Raw genomic sequence first — 18,724 nt, forward strand, 5'->3', positions numbered from 1 at the left:
TATTCACCTAGGCCAATCAATGACCTCGTAGTCAACAAGGTCAACCTGGTTCTAATCACTACAGTATCTAAGATTTGTACCTAGGTGCTTTGTATCTAAGATGGCCCCATTTGTGACGACATTGTACACAAGTACACGTGACAATAAACCTAATTCTCAATTCTAAAAGATTCTAAATTCTTAAAATCAGGCTCAAAAACCAAAGGTTGTCCTCTTCTGCGATTTCAAGCCATGATTTTCTAAATCAATGAAACCTCTGCAATAATCCAGGAAAGCTGGCTATTAGACTTCCCATATCAGCTGTGAAACTTCACTGCATGTTTTAGTGAAATCCCATCTCCAGAGCTCTTATACAATTTCTCAGTCTGACAGCTGTGAAACTACACTGTTCGCTGCTTCATAAAAACGGATCTCTGAGATTTATGCAATTCCTCAGACTCCGACCTTACCACGTGGTCACTCTCCCGAAACTCACTCTCCTTCCTCCCTTTTAAGGGATCTTTATTTTTGATCTTTTTGACAAAGTTCCAAAAACAATGTAACAACGTGTAAAACAAAACAGCAAGTACCACCTCAAGGAAGTGACTAAACCCAGCTGAGCGCTGGAAAAAAACCTCAAAACCAACAGCCAAGATCTCTCTCAGCCACGATCCTCTCCTGTCCACCATTTTGTTTTGAAAAGAATAAATAACATGCAATCAGAGAGACCTTACTGCCGTACATATTTTAATAACCACCTCTTGCAGTGGCAATCAAGATTTGATGCCAGTAAGATTAGCAATTCCTATAAGACAACACTGTCCCTATCACCTCAATGCAAGCACCCAGCACAGGGATGTTAAGACACCATATATACACATTTACATAAACCTAAATTCATAGTGCATATTTTTATTTTGAAATAAACAATGACATATTTGGGTTCCTACTTACCCATCGCTCTCAGTATTGTACACTACAGCTGCACGATTTGCTGGTTCAATCCCTATCTCTTGTTGCACATTTTCCAAATTACGCTCAAATGTATCCACACTTCCAATATTAAACCATACATAGCTCTAAGTGGGTGAAGGATAGAATACCAAATTAGTAATCTATCCAGTATGCTGTATTCATATAGTTAGTTCATATCATTGAGTAACAAATTTGATAAAATTAGTAATTTTTTCTCTGGGGCAAAAATAAACTAAATTGAAAATTTAATTCTAAATTCTTATTAAATTTGCACAAATTGTTTAAATAAATAGATTATTCCTCCATAGGGAGGATGAAAGGAAGTAGGTGTCACAGTGGAGTGCCACAAAGATCAATGCTAGGGCAACAATTATTTACCATATGTATGAATTACATGGACAACAGAAGTGAATGCACTATTGCAAAGTTTATGGAAAACACAAAAATAGATAGGAAGGCAAGCAGTGAGGAGTTTACAAAGGGATATAGTCGGATGAAGTGAGTAGGTACATACTTGACACTTGGAATATCATGTGGGGCAATATGAAGTTATGCACTTTGGCAGGAGGAATAAAGGTGCTGAATATTCTTTAAATATGAGAGGGATTTAGAAGTCCTCATACATAAATCGCAAAAAGTTTGCAAACAGGCCAACGTTTAATAAGGAAGGCAAATGGAATGTTGGCCTATATTTCAAAGGGAATAAAATATTAAAATAGGGAAGTCTTGCCACCACACCTAGAATACTGTGAACAGCTTTGGTTCCTCCAAACTATGGAAATATATATTGACATTGGAGGCACTGGTTCACTAAATTGATCCCAGTTATGCAGGGATTTCCTTATAAGGTGACATGGCGTAGGTTGGGCTCGTACTCATTGATATTGTGACCTTATGGAAACATATTTGATTCTGATGAGGCTTTAGAGGGGACATGGAGAGATTGTTTTGTCTTGGTTACAGTTTAGAACCAAAGGACAATCTCAGAGCAAAAGATCACCCAGTTAGGATAGAGACAAGGAGGATTTAGTTCTCTCAAAATATTAGTGAATCTGTGTAATTCTTTACTGCAGAGGGCTGTAGAGGCTGGGTTGTTAAGTATATTCCAGATCGAAACAGACAGATTTTTGATCAATAAGGGAATCAAAGGTTATGGGGAAAAAGCAGGAAAATAGAGTTGAGGAGCCATGACTTCATTGAATGGCAGAGCAGACTCAATAGGGCCCAATGGTCTACTTCTGCTCCTATTTTTGACAATCTTATGAAAATACATATGACAATGTGTGACAAATAGAGCAATTTTTTTCCTTGAAGTAAACTCAATAAATTATTTGCATGTTGAAATACACATCAATGTTTGATTCTAGAAAAATTCAACAGTTAAACAGACATGGGATTTTGGGATACAAATGGAATTATTTTTTGCATATTGTCCTTTGACCTGAGACCTAAGTTCACAAGCATTGTTTTGTATGAAATCTGATCGGACATCATCAACATAATTCCTAAAAGACAATACACTGCAGCGAATAACTGAGCGCACTCTGCTTATTTCAGAAGCTACAAAATGGGGTAAACAAACTTTTTCACTCTTGCTTTAAGGCATGCAATGGGAAATGTTCTACCAGAGATACAAGACATTCAGTACTCAAAGCCTTCCTTTGTAGTAGTATTTCGCACCTTGAGTGACAGAATTTAAATAAAGAAACAATTTTAAAGCTCAGCATGCTCCCCTGGCTGCTTGCTTGGAGCAGCAAATAGTAAGTTTTAGGGTGGGGGATCAAAAGGAGGCAATCATCAGATGATCTCCTGGAAATTCAGAATGCAATACTCATGGCACTTCGGAAAAAAATATCGACTGCTTGAAAATACATACATCTCATTTAATGAGGCTTCAAAAACATTACAAGTCCAAATGAAACTTCATTTATTACATTCTTCTGAAGAATTGCAAAATGTTTTCGTACTTTATAACTACATTGCATAGCAATCGCTGCAAAAATGAGACTTTAACCCAGATTGTTACAATCTCAATTATAAGGACCGCTGCAGAGCATATTGAATGTTGGACATAAGTGCCCTCTGCTGGCTACCCTCTCTAGTCAAGAATTAATGTTTCATGTTTATGATTCTGGCAAAGATTCAAGCATCAAAAATGAACAGTATAGGTTCCTTCCTACTTACAACATCAGTTGTAGTTCCTGGAGTGAAAATCACCCGCACAAACTGCTTGTTGACAACCTCTAGGCGATCAACCTGAAATGACAAATAAATAGTAAAGAGACTCCTATGTCAGGAACAGTGAAGGATGCATTTTGTCAATAGTTATGAAATGATATTATAACATTCCAGACAGCTGTTATAATTTTGTAAGTTTTCATCTGTATAGTCAGTATACAACAATTACCAGTTTGTAGCTTTCAAATTTAAAAAAATGCAAATCCTTAAGTTTCTATGAACCATCGGAAACGAAACTCAGCAAACGAGATCTTCAACAAAGAAATATCTTCAAAAATTATGTCATATTGCTGAAGCACAAAGGTGGTAATAACTTCTTCCCTTCAGTCAGTCCTGACTAAAATCATAAAGCTGAAGTTCGGTTAAATGGAACTCAAGCTGACAGTTTAGTAAGCTACTAAGTTTTAAGGATGAGCAATAGGTGCAGACATTGCATGGGATGAGGATATCCAGAAAGTGAATGAAAACAAAAGCAGCAATTATTTTAACAGAACACTCAGTTGCACTATTAATTCTTTGCATCACACAATTACATCAATTAACCAATTTCCCACATAGAGTTCATGAAAACATGAATACATCAGTTACAAGATAAACAATATTGGGATGTAATAAACAATAGTAACAATGAAATATCGTGTTGATCTTTTTAAAACTACACCAAAAGGGATAAATGAATATAGTAAATTCAATGGCAGCACTCACAATGACAATAATCTGCAGAATCAGCCAATATGCAAAAAGAAGCAACTATCCATGCATCATATTTCACTTCATGTGATGTAGTCACTCTATCTTGGTTTTAGCAAAGCTGAAGCAACAATTGATTTGACATTTTATGCGTGTGGAGTGAGGAGGAAAGGTTCTATTCACACAGCATGGAAAATAGACATGCTGGACATCATATAAAATATTGAGAAGAAATTGACAAGTACCTTTGAGACACATTTATTTGCTCCTTGTTTAAGTAATATTAACTTGTGGTATTTGTAAAACGTATGTTTCTTTTCTGCATTGATCCAGTGTACATGCCCTGGCCTAGTTCCACGTTGAAGAAACACAATCAAAATATTTAATCCCATTGATTTTGCACTTTGAGCTAATTATTTAAGCATCCCACATTTCAATGGAGGTCTTTAGGAAGTGTGTAATGAAAATGACTAGTGATCCATGGAACAGGAGTTCAGTCCCACTTTTAACAAGATGTCTAAGAAAACTTATTTAAAGGAACAGAAAGAAATAAGTTTGTTATTTATTTTAATTATACATTTTGTATTTTTGGGCCAACTTTGATTGTATGAAAGTATTTTTCAGTTAATCTTTGGTGTATTTTTATTTCAATAGGTATAACATTTTGAATGTGATTTTTTCAAGCAAGTCTTTCATCTTCCACTTTTCTGAACCAGGTCAATAAAAAGATTTATCGCAGCAGAGCAGCAGGATCATTTTCAATATTATTAAGAAACTTGCTGTATTGAAACACCTTCTAGACTCTTGAAAAACACGGAGCTTCTTAAAGATAATGGGCTCTGTTAAGCATCAGCCATAATATAAAACTTATTTCACTGAAGATGTAATATTGCATCCAATTGGAATAAACCTTTATAGCACATTAGAAAACATTCCAGTCATAATATTTCCAAGTGCCACTTGATGTAAGAAGACATGCCAAAGAGATGAGAGAGTATCAGGACAAGTCTAGCTGCGTCCACCTTGTTACCAGCCAAAACCAAAAGTTTCATGATTCTATTTATAATGGTACAAAAAAAGAGAGGATAATGGGACAGATAGTTCTTTCGGAGAGAATACAGGTGAAATAAATTGAATTGCCTCCTTCTGTGCTCTAAAAATTTGATGTTTCACTGTTTTCCACTGGCCTGGCACACCTACCTGTCAATGAGCTGGCTCCGCATCAGCTGCTTGCAGATCTGCTCCATCTGCTGCAAGAACGCTGGCACCCAACCTGCACCATAGGGACAGCACCATCAATGGCAGGTATGATTACCAGCACAGTCAAATCTTTTGTTTCCACCATCCAGTCTAGCACACAGATTATCAGCAGTATCAACCAATAGGCTGCCTGCAGAAGTGTGGAACAAGTGACTGATGCTTGATTAGAATAAAGTGCTATTTCACTTCCTCTACAACTGACTAGCACCAGGGACTGCTTTAATTGAAAATTCACTACATTTTAAAAGGTGTTGCTAGTTGGTGGGGAAAGAGCCTACTTTAACAACTCTACAAAGTATACATTCATTTTAAATTTTCTGATTGAGCCAGAACCTGATTTCTGTAAAGGTGCCATCAAGTTCAACTTAAGCAAATTGGCAGAGACAAAGTGCACCACAACTCAAAGTGGAGCCTCAAGAATCAGCACCAAAAATAGTTAAATGCAAGTATCAGCTTTCAGTACAATGATAAATAATCACACGTGAGCCTTATAATCATAGAGTCATAGAGCCGTACAGCATGGAAACAGAACCTTCGGCTCAACTTGTCCATGCTGACCAGATATCCTAAATTAATCTAGTCCCATTTGCCAGCATTTGACCTATATCCCTCTAAACTCTTCCTATTCATATAGCCATTCAGATGCCTTTTAAATGTTGTCATTGTACAAGCCTCCACCACTTGCTCTGGCAGCTCATTCCATACGTGCACCACCCTCTGGATGAAAAAGTTGCCCTTTAGGTCCCTTTTAAATCCTTCCCCTCTCACCTTAAACCGAAGTCCTCTAGTTTTGGACTTCCCCACCCTGGGGAAAAGACATTGATTATTCTCTCTATCCATACTACTTCACCATTTTATTAACCCTCCATAAAGTCAACCCTCAGCCTCCAAAGCTTCAGAGAAAATACCACCAGCCTATTCAATCTCTCCCTACAGCTCGAACCTTCAACCCGGCCAACATCCATGTAAATCTTTTCTGAATCCTTTCAAGTTTCACAACATCCTTCCAATAACAAGGAGAACAGAACTGAATGTATTATTCTAAAAGTGGTCTGATCAATGTCCTGTACAGCTACAACATGACATCCCACTTCCTATATTCAATGCACTGACCAGTGAAGGTAAGCTTACCTAATTTCTACTTTCTGGCAATAAGTAGGAGCAGGAATCATGTGAAGTGAAATCATCCAACTTGTCTGCAACAAAGGTTTGAATTTAGGGTTTTCCTCCCCAATATAGGTGAATGCCTCACCACATGGTTAATAATGGACTCTCTTGGTATGCCAAAGCAATACACATTTACTTCCATACTGTCACATTCACAGAGAGGGTAGTTCACATGTGGAATGAACTGCCAGATGAAATGGTAGATGCAGGTACACTTACAACATTTAAAAGACAATTGGATAGGTATGTAAATAGGAAAGGTTTAGTGGGATATGGGCCAAGTGCAGGCAAGTAGGGAAACTTGTTCAGCATGGACGAGTTGGACTGAACAGTCTGCTTCCATGCTGTATGACTCTATGCTTCATCCAAAGGGATGCACATTTTAAAATGACTTACCACACCACGTGCAAGGTAATAATTTACAAAATCTTTCCAAGTGATTTCCCTGCCAGGATTTCGGTAGTAAAAATACATGAATCCAGAGAGAAGTCCAGCTACTCCCACAACCAAATATCGAAATTCCTTATCATCCCATGGAAAGTCTCCCTAAAATTAATGAAAAGGACATAGAAGACATCACATAAAAGTGCTTGCATCAACCATGGAGTTTCTAAAAATGATTAGACATGGAAACAACTGACAATCAAATCACAAATCAATTTTCTAGTGTGAAGTTTCACAGTTGTGACATTATTAAAACTATTAGTTGGAAAAAAGATTGAATTCCTAGTTAAATATCAGGTTACACTGAAACCCACATACGTATTCAACTAATGAAGCTATAACATTGCATATAATTGTTCCTCAAAGAATCCCTTGAGAATCAACCGTCATGTATTAGCAGTGTAACAAGTTTGTCATGCTTATTAAAAAAACTACTCAGAATTATCTTAGAACTATTCATGTATTCAAATGCTAAAAATTCAGATTCAAAGCTAAAAGTAACATTTGAGTCAGGTTCACAATGGAACTGTAGGACTGTTAATTAAAACAACTGTTTAATTTAGAAATATTAAACAGTAACAAATCCTTCAATAGTAACTTAATTTTCTACATATATATATAGATCTGGTTTAGTAGATTTTTTTCTCTACACTTTTGGTATTTGTTTCAATTACAGAATACTGGATAAGATTTACTTTCACATAATCAATAACTAAAACATAAAGTATGAGTTTGACCTAATTAATTGCATCTATTCACCAGCAAGAGGTGAATGAATTTTACCAAGAACAAACCTTTTGTAACCGGTTCCACCAAGCAGATTCCTCTTTCTTCCCACTTTTCTTACCACTGCCTCTTGGTTCACCTCCTTTACCTCCTCCAGACTCCTTTGGCTTTGCTGCAGACAAAGGTACCACAATATTGAAATATCTTTTGATCTTTCATTCAGAGGCATTTATTTTTATTTTTATTCATAGGATATAGGCATTGCTAACACCCACAATTTATTACCTATCCCAAACTGCCAATGAGAAGGTGACCTTGAAACACTGCAGTCCATGTGGCAAATGTTCTTCTATGATTCTGTTAGGCAGGGAGTGCCAGAGTATTAATGCAGCGATGATGAAAGATCAGCATTATACTTCCAAGTCAGAATGATGAATGACAAAGTGGTACTTGCAGGTAGAGATGTTCCCAGATTCCTGCTCTTTTCCTTCCAGATGGTACAGGTCATAGTTACCCACACAAAACATCATCAAAATAATGTAACACTATGGGTAAAAGTCATATCTAAGGGGTAGGGCAGCTAATAGCCAGACAAACTAACACCAACTAAGTCATACTAGCATAATTAGGAACGCTATATTTTTAAATTAGTAATCCAGAGGACATGATTCCATGGTAACTAAAAACAAATACAAATTTTTTAAAAAACTGGTATCAGTAAGAGTCACTACAAAGCTCTGCAGCTGTCATATTAAAAAAAAACCTAATTGGTTATTAGCATCATTTAGCAAAGAAAATCCATTGCTTTTTCCAGTCTGACACATACACGATGCTGATTTTCACCAATGTACTTGACACTAAACTGTCCTCGGGAGCTTAACAATCCACTTTGTCCATCTTAGATACCCCAAGAAGGCAACTAGGAGTACCAGCTAGAACTACACCGCAGAATGAAACTTAAAAGTAATGCACTTAAAAAAAATTATTACAAATAACAGTAACGTAACAGTACAAATGTTAAAGGCACAAATACAGGGAGGTGATTTATTCCATCAAGAAATTCAATTTCAGAGGCTAAAGAGTGCTTTACCTTTAATGTCACTTGCTTTTGGTCCCGTTGCAGTTTTATTTTTGGGAAAATACTTCTCAAATCCTGAAGGAAGAATTAAATAAATTGAAATGCCATCTCTTCATTATCTCTGAAAATATTAATTACTGAAGTAATTTTAAATACCTAGCAAGATAAAATAAAACAACTTACATGCTGAAGAAAAAGATCATGTAGGATTCAGAGCAATGGCAAAGGTATTAATAGGATGTCACATGTTTACAATCTGGTCCAATTTCTATAGTTCAATGTTACTGCCATTGTTACATTTGACACGGCACACCAACTCCACAAGAGAGTAAATTGATAAGTTTCTTTGGATATCTGTAGAATCTTCAACCATTAATATTCTAAGAAAGTTAATAGACTGATCTTTTGTAAATAATTGTGATATTAAAACTGCATGGCGTAAAAAAAATCAGCTAATGAATATTCAATATATTCAGATGCGATTCTTTGCTTGCCATTTTACCTAATGTCTTAACCAGCACAGTAAATTTCATGGGAATATTTTGGGCATTTGTAGGTTGATCAATTCCCTTAGCCGATAGGGAAGGAAGCAGCAATCTGCCACAATTCTATTGTTGTCATTAATTTTACAGAAAACATGACACAGAATCAGAGAAGAAAAGTGTGTTGCTGGAAAAACACAGCAGGCCAGGTAGCATCCGAGGAGCAGGAGAATCGACGTTTCGGGCATAAGCCCTTCTTCAGGAATGAGGCTGGTGTGCTAAGCGGGCTGAGATAAAAGGTGGAGGGGTGGGGAATTTGGGGGAGGGACGCTAGGAATACGATAGGTGGAAGGAGGTGAGGGTGAGGGTGATAGGCCAGAGAGGGGGTGGGGCAGAGAGGTCGGGAAGAAGATTGCAGGTCAAGAGGGTGGTGCGGTGGTTTGGAGGAAGTGGGAGGATTGGAAGGAGAAGGTGTTAAGAGTGAGGACCAGTTCAGTCAATCGAAGGAGGGTGTCAGTGGAAGGAGAAAGTGAGGACTGCAGATGCTGGAGATCAAAGCTGAAAACGTGTTGTTGGAAAAGCGCAGCAGGTCAGGCAGCATCCAAGGAATAGGAGAATCGACATTTCGGGCATAAGCCCTTCTTCAGGAAGGATACTGATTGGATCGGCGGGAGAGGAAGAAGTGGAGGGCTTTGAGTCCTTCATGATGGCAGATGGAAGTGTATAGGGACTGGATGTCCATGGTGCAGATAAGGCATTGGGGGCCAGGGAAGCGAAAATCATGGAGGAGGTGGAGGGCGTGGGTGGTGCCCCGAACGTAGGTGGGAAGTTCTTGGACTAAGGGGGACAGGACAGTGTCGAGGTATGCAGAGATGAGTTCGGTGGGGCAGGACAGGCTGAGACAATGGGTTGGCCAGGGCAGTCAGGTTTGTGGATTTTGGGCAGGAGGTAGAAACGGGCGGTGCAGGCTTGTGGGACGATGAGGTTGGAGGCGATGGATGGGAGATCCTCTGAGATGATGAGGTTATGGATGGTCCGGGAGGTGACGGTTTGGTGGTGGGAGGTGGGGTCATGGTCAAGGGGGCAGTAGGAGGAGGTGTCCGCGAGTTGGCATCTAGCTTCAGCGGTGTAAGCCCCAACATCACGAAGGCTTCCAAGCCCTCAGCTTCTTCCTCTCCCGCTGACCCAACCAGTACCCTTCCACTGACACACTCCTTCGACTGACTGAACTGGTCCTCACTCTTAACAACTTCTCCTTCCAATCATCCCACTTCCTCCAAACCAAAGGAGTAGCCATGGGCACCTGCATGGGCCCCAGCTATGCCTGCCTCTTCGTCGGATATGTGGAACAGTCCATCTTCCGCAGCTACACTGGCACCACCCCCCCCCCCCCCCACCTTTTCCTCCGCTACATCGATAATTGTATTGGCGCTACCTCGTGCTCCCACGAGGAGGTTGAACAGTTCATCCACTTTACTAACACCTTCCACCCCGACCTCAAATTTACCTGAACGGTCTCAGACTCCTCCCTCCCCTTCCTAGACCTCTCCATTTCTATCTCGGGCGACCGACTCAACACAGATATTTACTACAAACCGACCGACTCCCACAGCTACCTAGATTACACCTCCTCCCACCCTGCCCCCTGTAAAAACGCAATCCCATATTCCCAATTCCTTTGCCTCCGCCGCATCTGCTCCCAGGAGGACTCATTCCACTACCGAACAGCCTAAATGGCCTCCTTCTTCAAATTTCCCCTCCAACGTGGTTGACAATGCTCTCCACCGCATCTCCTCCACTTCCCGCACCTCCGCCCTTGAACCCCGCCCCGGGATACCACCAGGATAGAACCCCACTGGTCCTCACCTTCCACCCCACCAACCTCTGGATACATCGCGTCATCCTCAGTCATTTCCGCCACCTCCAAACAGACCCCACCACCAGGGATATATTTCCCTCCCCACCCCTATCAGCATTCTGGAGAGACCACTCCCTCCGCAACTCCCTCATCAGGTCCACACCCCCCACCAACCCAACCTCCACTCCCGGCAAGAAGTGCAAAACTTGCGCCCACACCTCCCCCCTCACTTCCCTCCAAGGCCATAGTAGATCCTTCCATCTCCGTTGCAAATTCACCTGCACCTCCACACACATCATTTACTGTATCCGCTGCACTCAAAGTGGTCTCCTCTACATTGGGGAGACAGACCGCCTACTTGCAGAACGTTTCAGGGAACACCTCTGGGACACCCGCACCAACCAACCCAACCACCCCGTGGCTGAACACTTTAACTCCCCCTCCCACTCCGCCAAGGACATGCAGGTCCTTATCCTCCTCCATCGCCAGACCCTGGCCACACGACACCTGGAGGAAGAGCACCTCATCTTCCACCTAGGAACCCTCCAACCACACGGGATGAATGTAGATTTCTCTAGCTTCCTCATTTCCCCACCCCCCACCTTATCTCAGTCCCAATCCCCGGATTCAGCACCGCCCTCTTGACCTGCAATCTTCTTCCCGACCTCTCTGCCCCCATCCCCTCTCTAGCCTATCACCCTCACTCTCACCTCCTTCCACCTACCATATTCCCAGCACCCCTCCCCCAAATCACCCCCCCCCCCCACCAACACCTTTTATCTCAGCCCGCTTGGCACACCAGCCTCATTCCTGAAGAAGGACTTATGCCCGAAACATTGATTCTCCTGCTCCTTGGATGCTGCTTGGCCCGCTGCGTTTTTCCAGCACGATACTTTTCAACTCTGGTCTCCAGCATCTGCAGTCCTCACTTTCTCCTACAGAATCAGAGAATCTCTACAATGTGGAAGCAGGCCATTTGGCCCAATAACTCCACATAACCCTACAAAGAGCACCCCAACCAGACTCACCCCCCCCACCCTATCCCTATAACCCTGCATTTCCCATACCTAATCCACCTAACCATATACCCCTGGCCACCACAGGTAATTCTGCTATAATACATATATTGTTAACACAAATTGGTTGTAACGCAATTGGGCGAATAGGGATCATTTTCCCTAAAACACAATTTTTTAAAGAGTGTGCTGGCTATAATGTGATTACATTGCCAACATTTAAAATGTTTTTGTATTGCGCGGATTTTGCACAGCATGGGGTCACAAAGAAGAAAACTACTGTAGAATAGCAGAACTACCTGTGCGGGCAGTTTACCATGTCCAATCAACCTAACCTGCACATCTTTGGACTGTGGGAGAAAACCAGAGCATATACGGGGAGAATGTGCAAATTCCACACAGACAGTCGCCCAAGGCTGAAATTGAACCTGTGTCCCTGTGAGGCAGCAGTGCTAACTACTGAGCCACTGTGCCGCCCCCACATAGCACATTAGATTAGACTGTAAAGCTGCCATATTTGCTCTGAAATAAAGAAACTAAATGCAGGGATTAAAAAATAACTGTTGTAAATTACCAGTTTGGCTATGGTATAAATAAAAATGGATTATTTTACATTACCTGTTGGTTCTTTCGAAGTGTGCAATCTAAAAGCCAACATATTTTCCTGGTGTCCTGAACGTCTGTCAATACATCTTCTGATATACTGGAGCTAAAGACAAAAGCAATTAAATCCAGGACTGAGATTTCTCAGCACTAACATCAAAATATGGTAGTTTTCTAACAAAGTTATTTAGTATCATAGAATCAGGCCATTTAGTATAGAAGCAGGCCATTTGACCCATTGGGTCAACACCAACCCTCCAAAGAGCATCCCATCCAGACCTACCTCACCCCTGTAACCCTGTATTTGCCATGGCTAGTCTACCTAGCCTGCGCATTCATGGACACTATGGGTGGATTAGCATTGCCAATCCACCTTACCTGCACATCTTTTCATTATGGGTAGAAAACAGAGCAGCCAGAGGAACCCACGCATAAAATGTGCAAACTCCACACATTCACCCAAGGCTAGAATCAAACCTGGGTCCCTGGCACTGTGAGGTAGCAATGTTAACCACTAGGACACTGTACTATCCCAAAACCTGCTTCAATTGAAGCAAAACTGGAAACTATTTTAGTATAAAACTATAACTTGTGACAATATTTCAGCAAACCATATTTCATTTGTACTCCATCATTAGCTTTTTGAGAGATAATGGTAAAAAATGCTCAAAGCAAAAAAAGACTTAGATAGAGCTAAAAGGATCAAAGAGTATGGGGGAAAGCAGAGACAGACTACTGAGGCAGATGATCAGACTTGATCACATTGTACGGCAGAACAAGCTTGAAACACTGAAGGGCCTATTTTCTCATATTTTCTAGTTTTATTCAAATAGAAAAAGATTCAGTTCCAGTAAAATCAACCACAATTCATAGCAACTTGTATCTAATAAGCTTCAGTCTTACAGAAAATATCCTGTACCCAAATGCAGATTGGGTCTGAAAAATAAATCAAGAATTTGCATTTATATAAGTACCCAGTATGATTGCTGGATGACACAAACAACTTTACAGCCATCAATATGGCAAAGTCACCATTGCAAGGTGCAAAATACAGCAGCTAATTTGTACACGACAAATTTTAATTGTCAGCAAAGTCATAGCAATGTGTTTCTGGTTTTTTTTTTACCATGGTTAACCCACCTAATCTGTACATCTATGGACACTAATCCACCTAAACTGTACAAGTGAACTGTGGGAGAAAATCTGAACACCTCAAGGAAATGCATGCAGACAAGGGGAGAAAATGCAAACTCCACACAGACAGTTACTCAAGGCTGGAATTAAACCAAGACCCTGGCACTGTAAGGCAGCAGTGCTAGGCACTGTAAGGCAGCAGTGCTAGCCACTGTGCTTTCTAGAACGTTACCTAAATCCCTGGATTAACAGTCCATTGATAATGAATTTCACAAACTGTTAAGACTTAAAGCACTTTTTCCAGTATAATCATAGCTAATAGGCAAGTTTAAAATGATCTGTTGAAATTTTCATTGTCATCCTCTAAGTCCCCTTCAGTTCGTAATACCCAGGAACTTATCTCCACTTCTTTCGTCTGTTCCCATCAAACTGCTGACCACGCTTTCCTGATTCCCACATTAGCTGTTATTGAGCATGGTACCCTCTCATAAGGCACTGTCCCCTACTCTTCAAATTTACTGTAACTAGTACCCTCGCTAAAACAACAACTCTGTCCTGGCAATCTACTACGATATAAAAGTTCTTTATTAAGATGTCAATGCCCACTTTGCCAAAACTATTTCTGATACCCTTCAATCAGGTTCCCACCTCAAACACATGGTAAACTATCTCTTCTTATTTTTGGTCTTTCTACAGATTGACATGATTGCCATACCACTGTCCTCCAACTGAGCTCAACCAGTTTCACTATCCATCTAATGATATTCCCCCTTGTTGGGGAGACTAGGACTACAGAGCACTGTAGTTTAAAAACAAGAGGTCTCCAATTTATGATAGAGATATGGAAATTCCTTTTCCTCAGAGGGCCATCATTCTGTGCAACACAGTGGAGGAAGGCTCGTTGAATATCTTTAAGACGGAGTTGGATGGACTCTTGACAAGGGAGGGAAGAGGGTAGAGGGGAAATTGAAGCTGAAGCCAAAGATCAGATCAGTCATGAACTTATCAAATGGCAGAGCAGGCTTGAGATGCCAAATGGTCTACTCCAGTTCCTAAATCATATGCTCACTTCTGTATAAGATCACATGCAACTGGCTTATCATATTCCCAAAATCACTGCCTCCGCACTGTCCAAATTAATTATCCTTGCACCCTTTCTATCACATACCTGTGTTGTCCCTTAATAAGTCCTGACTGTTTCTGATTTGTCATGCTGCTTTGTCTGAGATTCAGTAGTCCAACTAGATTTCCAGAAGACTACAGCCACTGTATTTAGGCACCATCTCAAATGTTTACCTTGCCACTATCTGAGGCAACATTAAACTACACAGACCGCTGTCATTTCATTTGATGTTGAGCGGAGCCTTCAAGTCACTGAACTCTCCATTGTTGGGGTCACTGCTTCTTGATCTGTCACAATGCCCTACTCTACCTCCTTTATTATCAATGCCTTTATTAATTGTAGGTTGTTCCACTGTTCTCTGGTTCAGCCTTTCATCTTTTCCCATCGGTAAACTTGAAATTCATCCAAAATCTTACAAACTCTTGCCAAATCCTTCTCCACTTATCAGTACTGGAGTAGGCCATTTGGCCCCCGAAGTCTCTCCAGTGGATTGCAGTCCAGCAAAACCTCGACCTTAAAACAATCTTCCTTGATTGCTAATCTCACCTTGGTCCTATTCCTGTAATTTTTCCTATTCCAGAAACTTATGTCTGCATTCCATTCCTCTAATTCTGGTCTCTAGCTCAGCCCAGATTTTAATTCTGTGTCATTGGTAGCCACGATCGTAGCTGCCACAACCCAAATTCCAACTTCTGGAATTTCCTTCCTAAATCTCTTCATTTCTCTACCTTTCTTTCTCCCTTAATACCGACCTTTGACCAAGGTTTAGGTTCCTAGATTCATTCAGTGCAGAAAAGGCCCTTCAGCCCATCAAACTACTCCAACAGCACACTAATCCATATTCCCTGCACTTGTCCCATATCCTTGAATACTGTAACAGTTGAAGAGTTTATTCAATTTTTTTAAAATGTTTCTGGCCTCCACTACCTTCCCAGGCAGTGCACTTTCAGTTTCTCATCACCCTGAGTGAAAAAAGGTTTTCACAAATCCCCTCTGAATCTCCTGCGCCTTACCCTAAAACTATGCCCGCTCATGATTAATCCCTCAACCAAGGGCAACAGCTGCTCTCTATTCACCCATTGCGTAAGCGTCAACCTTTTACACCTCAACCATGTCCTCCTGACTTCTCTGCTTCACAGAAAACAATCCAAGTCTTTCTAGTCTCTCGATATAAGTTAATTTCTCCATCTCAGGCAGCATCCTGGTGAACCTCCCCGTGTCCCCTCTAGTGCTATCACATCTTTTCTGTAGTGAGGTGACTAGAACTGCATACAGTACTCCAGCTGTGCTTAGCCAATGCTCTGTACAATTCTAATATTAATTCTTATACTCTATGCCATGACGGATGAAAGTGCCCCATATGCGCTCTTAACCATACTATTCACATGCTCTGCTGACTTCAGGGATCTGTGAACAATTACCCCTAGATCCGTCTGTTCCTCTAAGCTACCAAGTGTCCTGTCATTCATTAAATACACCCTCATCTGGTTTCTTCTTCCAAAATAGATCACCTTGCATATTCCAGGGTTAAATACCATCTACCTCTGGTCTGCCCATCTACCAACCCACCTCGATCTTCCTGTAACCTACAACCATCTTCTTTGCTATTAACCACTCTACAAATCTTGGCATCATCAGCAAATTTGCTTAACATTCATCCACATTTTCATCATTAATGTATATAACAAACAATAATGATCCTGATATCGATTCTGGAGGTATACTGCTGGACACCAGTGTCCAGTCAAACAACTTTCTAACACTCGCCTGTGTATCCTATTACCAAGTCAGTTTCCAACTTGCCAAGATTCCCTCAATTCCGTGTACTTTCTCAATCAGTCTCCCACATGGGACCTTGTCAAAAGCTTTGCTAAAGCCATATAAACTATATCAACTGAACTTCCCTCATCCACATAGCTGACCACATTTTCAAAAAATTTTAACAAATTTGTTAGACATGACCTCCCTCCGACAAAGCCATTCTGATGATGCCTAATTAACCCACACCTTTCCAAGTGGGTTTACTTTGCTCCTTCAAGGTTTTCTCCAATAGCTTCCCTACCACTGATGAGTCTGCAATTTCCTGGTTCATCTCTACCCCCTTCTTATAAGTTGGAATCATATGAGCCATCCTCTAGTCCTATGACCAGAGAGGAATTAAAGATTTATATAAGCGCCTCTGCAATTTCCTGCCTCGCCTCCCACAGCAGCCTGAAATACAATACGTGTGTTTTTAAGCCTAATAGAGCCTCCAATACCTCCCAATTTCCTATGTCAAACTGTTCAAATTCGCCACAGTCCCCTTTTCTGAATTCCATACCTACATTCTCCTTTTCCATAACGAAGACTGACGAGAAGCCTTCATTCAACATGCTTCTAATATCCTGTAGCTTCACACACTGGCTGCCTCCTTGGACCCTAATAGCCCCTACACTTTCCCTCATTAACCTCTACCCTTTTATGCATTTATAAAATACCTTAGGATTCTCCCTAACCTGTTTGTAAGTCCTTTTTCTCACCACCTTTTTGCTCTTCTAACTACTTATTTAAATTCCCTCCTGAACTTCCTGTATTCCTCTAGGACCGCAGCTGAATTGCCACCTTTAGACTTGCTAAAAGCCCTATTCGTCTTACTCACTCAGTCCTGAATTGTCTTAGACATCTAGGATTCTCAACTTATTGCTCCTACATTTCCCTCTAAAGGGTAGATATTGTACCCAAACGATGGTCAAGATGGGAGCAGAGTAGGACATTCCTGCCAGAACTCCTCTGCTCTGCCTGTTCCTTTCCCTCTCTTTTTTTCTTCTTCTCTCCTTAGCACTGGAGGAAATGCTGGCACAGCAGAAAGCACCAGCAAGTTCCCGGAGCAGCAAGCCCTGGAGTACTGCGAGCTGCAAGCTCTGGAACAGCATATGGGCTGCAAGCCCCAGAGCAATGTGGACGAAGCAGCCCCGGAGCATCGGCAAGTCTTGGCACTTACCTTGGAAAAGCAGAGTGTCAGTACAAAGTGGGCTGGGGCTTGGAGTAAGACGGGGATGGCTGTTGGACTCGGGTCTGGCACGGGTGGTCAGACCACGTGCAGTGCCCCTGGGCTGAGCTACTACACTGTAATGTATATTTGAAATTTTTTATCTTACTGTCAATCCTTTAATGTTGTTCTATATTATTTTTAAAAGTCTGTAAGTAATGCAACTACTTTTATTACTCTGCTGGATCCAAGAATTGTACCTAGATACTTGTACCTAAAATGTCACCATTACGTGGCAGGCATTGTAAATGTTTTTTACTGTACTCCTACAATGATGTACATGTAACCATAAAAAAAAAATGTATTGTATTGTGAGATACTCTCCCCAACTCCTTTTTGAATGGCCCAATTGCTCCACTGTAGGCTTACCGGCAATGAGGTATTCCCAATCTACTGTGGCCAGATCCTACTTTATTTTAATAAAATCTGCCTTCCACTAATTCAAAGCAATCTTTTGCATGCCATCCTCATCCTTGTCCAGAACAAATTTGAACCATTCCATGCCGTGGTCATTATCACTAAAATCAGAGAATCCCTACAGCACTTAAGCAGGCCATTCGGCCCATCAAGCCTGAACCGACTCTCCAAAGACAATCCCACCCAAATTCACATCCCCAACACCCTGCATTTATCATAGCTCACCCACTTTACCTACACATCTCTCAACTGTCTGGGGCAATTTAGCACAATCCACCTGACCTGCACATCTTTCAGCTGTGGGAGGAACTGGAGTGCTCGTAAGAAACCCACGCAGACTTGGGCAGAATGTGCAAACTGCACAGACACCCAAGAATGGAACCTAACATGGATCCCTGGAGCTGTGAGGCAGCAGCACTAACTACTGATGCACCATTCCACCAAAACATGGCCCCACTGCCACATCAAACACTTGCCAAGCTCTTTTTCTCCAGAACAAGATCCAG

At 41.2% G+C, this 18,724-nt stretch overlaps 1 protein-coding gene across 1 annotated transcript in view; it reads right to left on the reverse strand.

Annotated features, from left to right (window-relative positions):
* Nucleotides 1-18,724, reverse strand: part of LOC122558324 (mitochondrial inner membrane m-AAA protease component AFG3L1-like) — a 57,237-nt gene that overhangs the window by 37,479 nt on the left and 1,034 nt on the right. The window contains exons 2-7 of the mRNA XM_043706768.2: nt 12,532-12,622; nt 8,570-8,632; nt 7,548-7,651; nt 6,706-6,855; nt 3,139-3,210; nt 934-1,058 (exon numbers count right to left, since the gene is read on the reverse strand). Coding sequence (XP_043562703.2) covers nt 934-1,058; nt 3,139-3,210; nt 6,706-6,855; nt 7,548-7,651; nt 8,570-8,632; nt 12,532-12,622 — 605 coding nt within the window. The remainder of the gene's footprint in view (nt 1-933; nt 1,059-3,138; nt 3,211-6,705; nt 6,856-7,547; nt 7,652-8,569; nt 8,633-12,531; nt 12,623-18,724) is intronic.

Source organism: Chiloscyllium plagiosum, unplaced genomic scaffold, assembly GCF_037043375.1.
Source record: "Chiloscyllium plagiosum isolate Xiang-an unplaced genomic scaffold, Cpla_swu_hap1 HiC_scaffold_17, whole genome shotgun sequence".
Lineage (NCBI taxonomy): Eukaryota > Metazoa > Chordata > Chondrichthyes > Orectolobiformes > Hemiscylliidae > Chiloscyllium > Chiloscyllium plagiosum.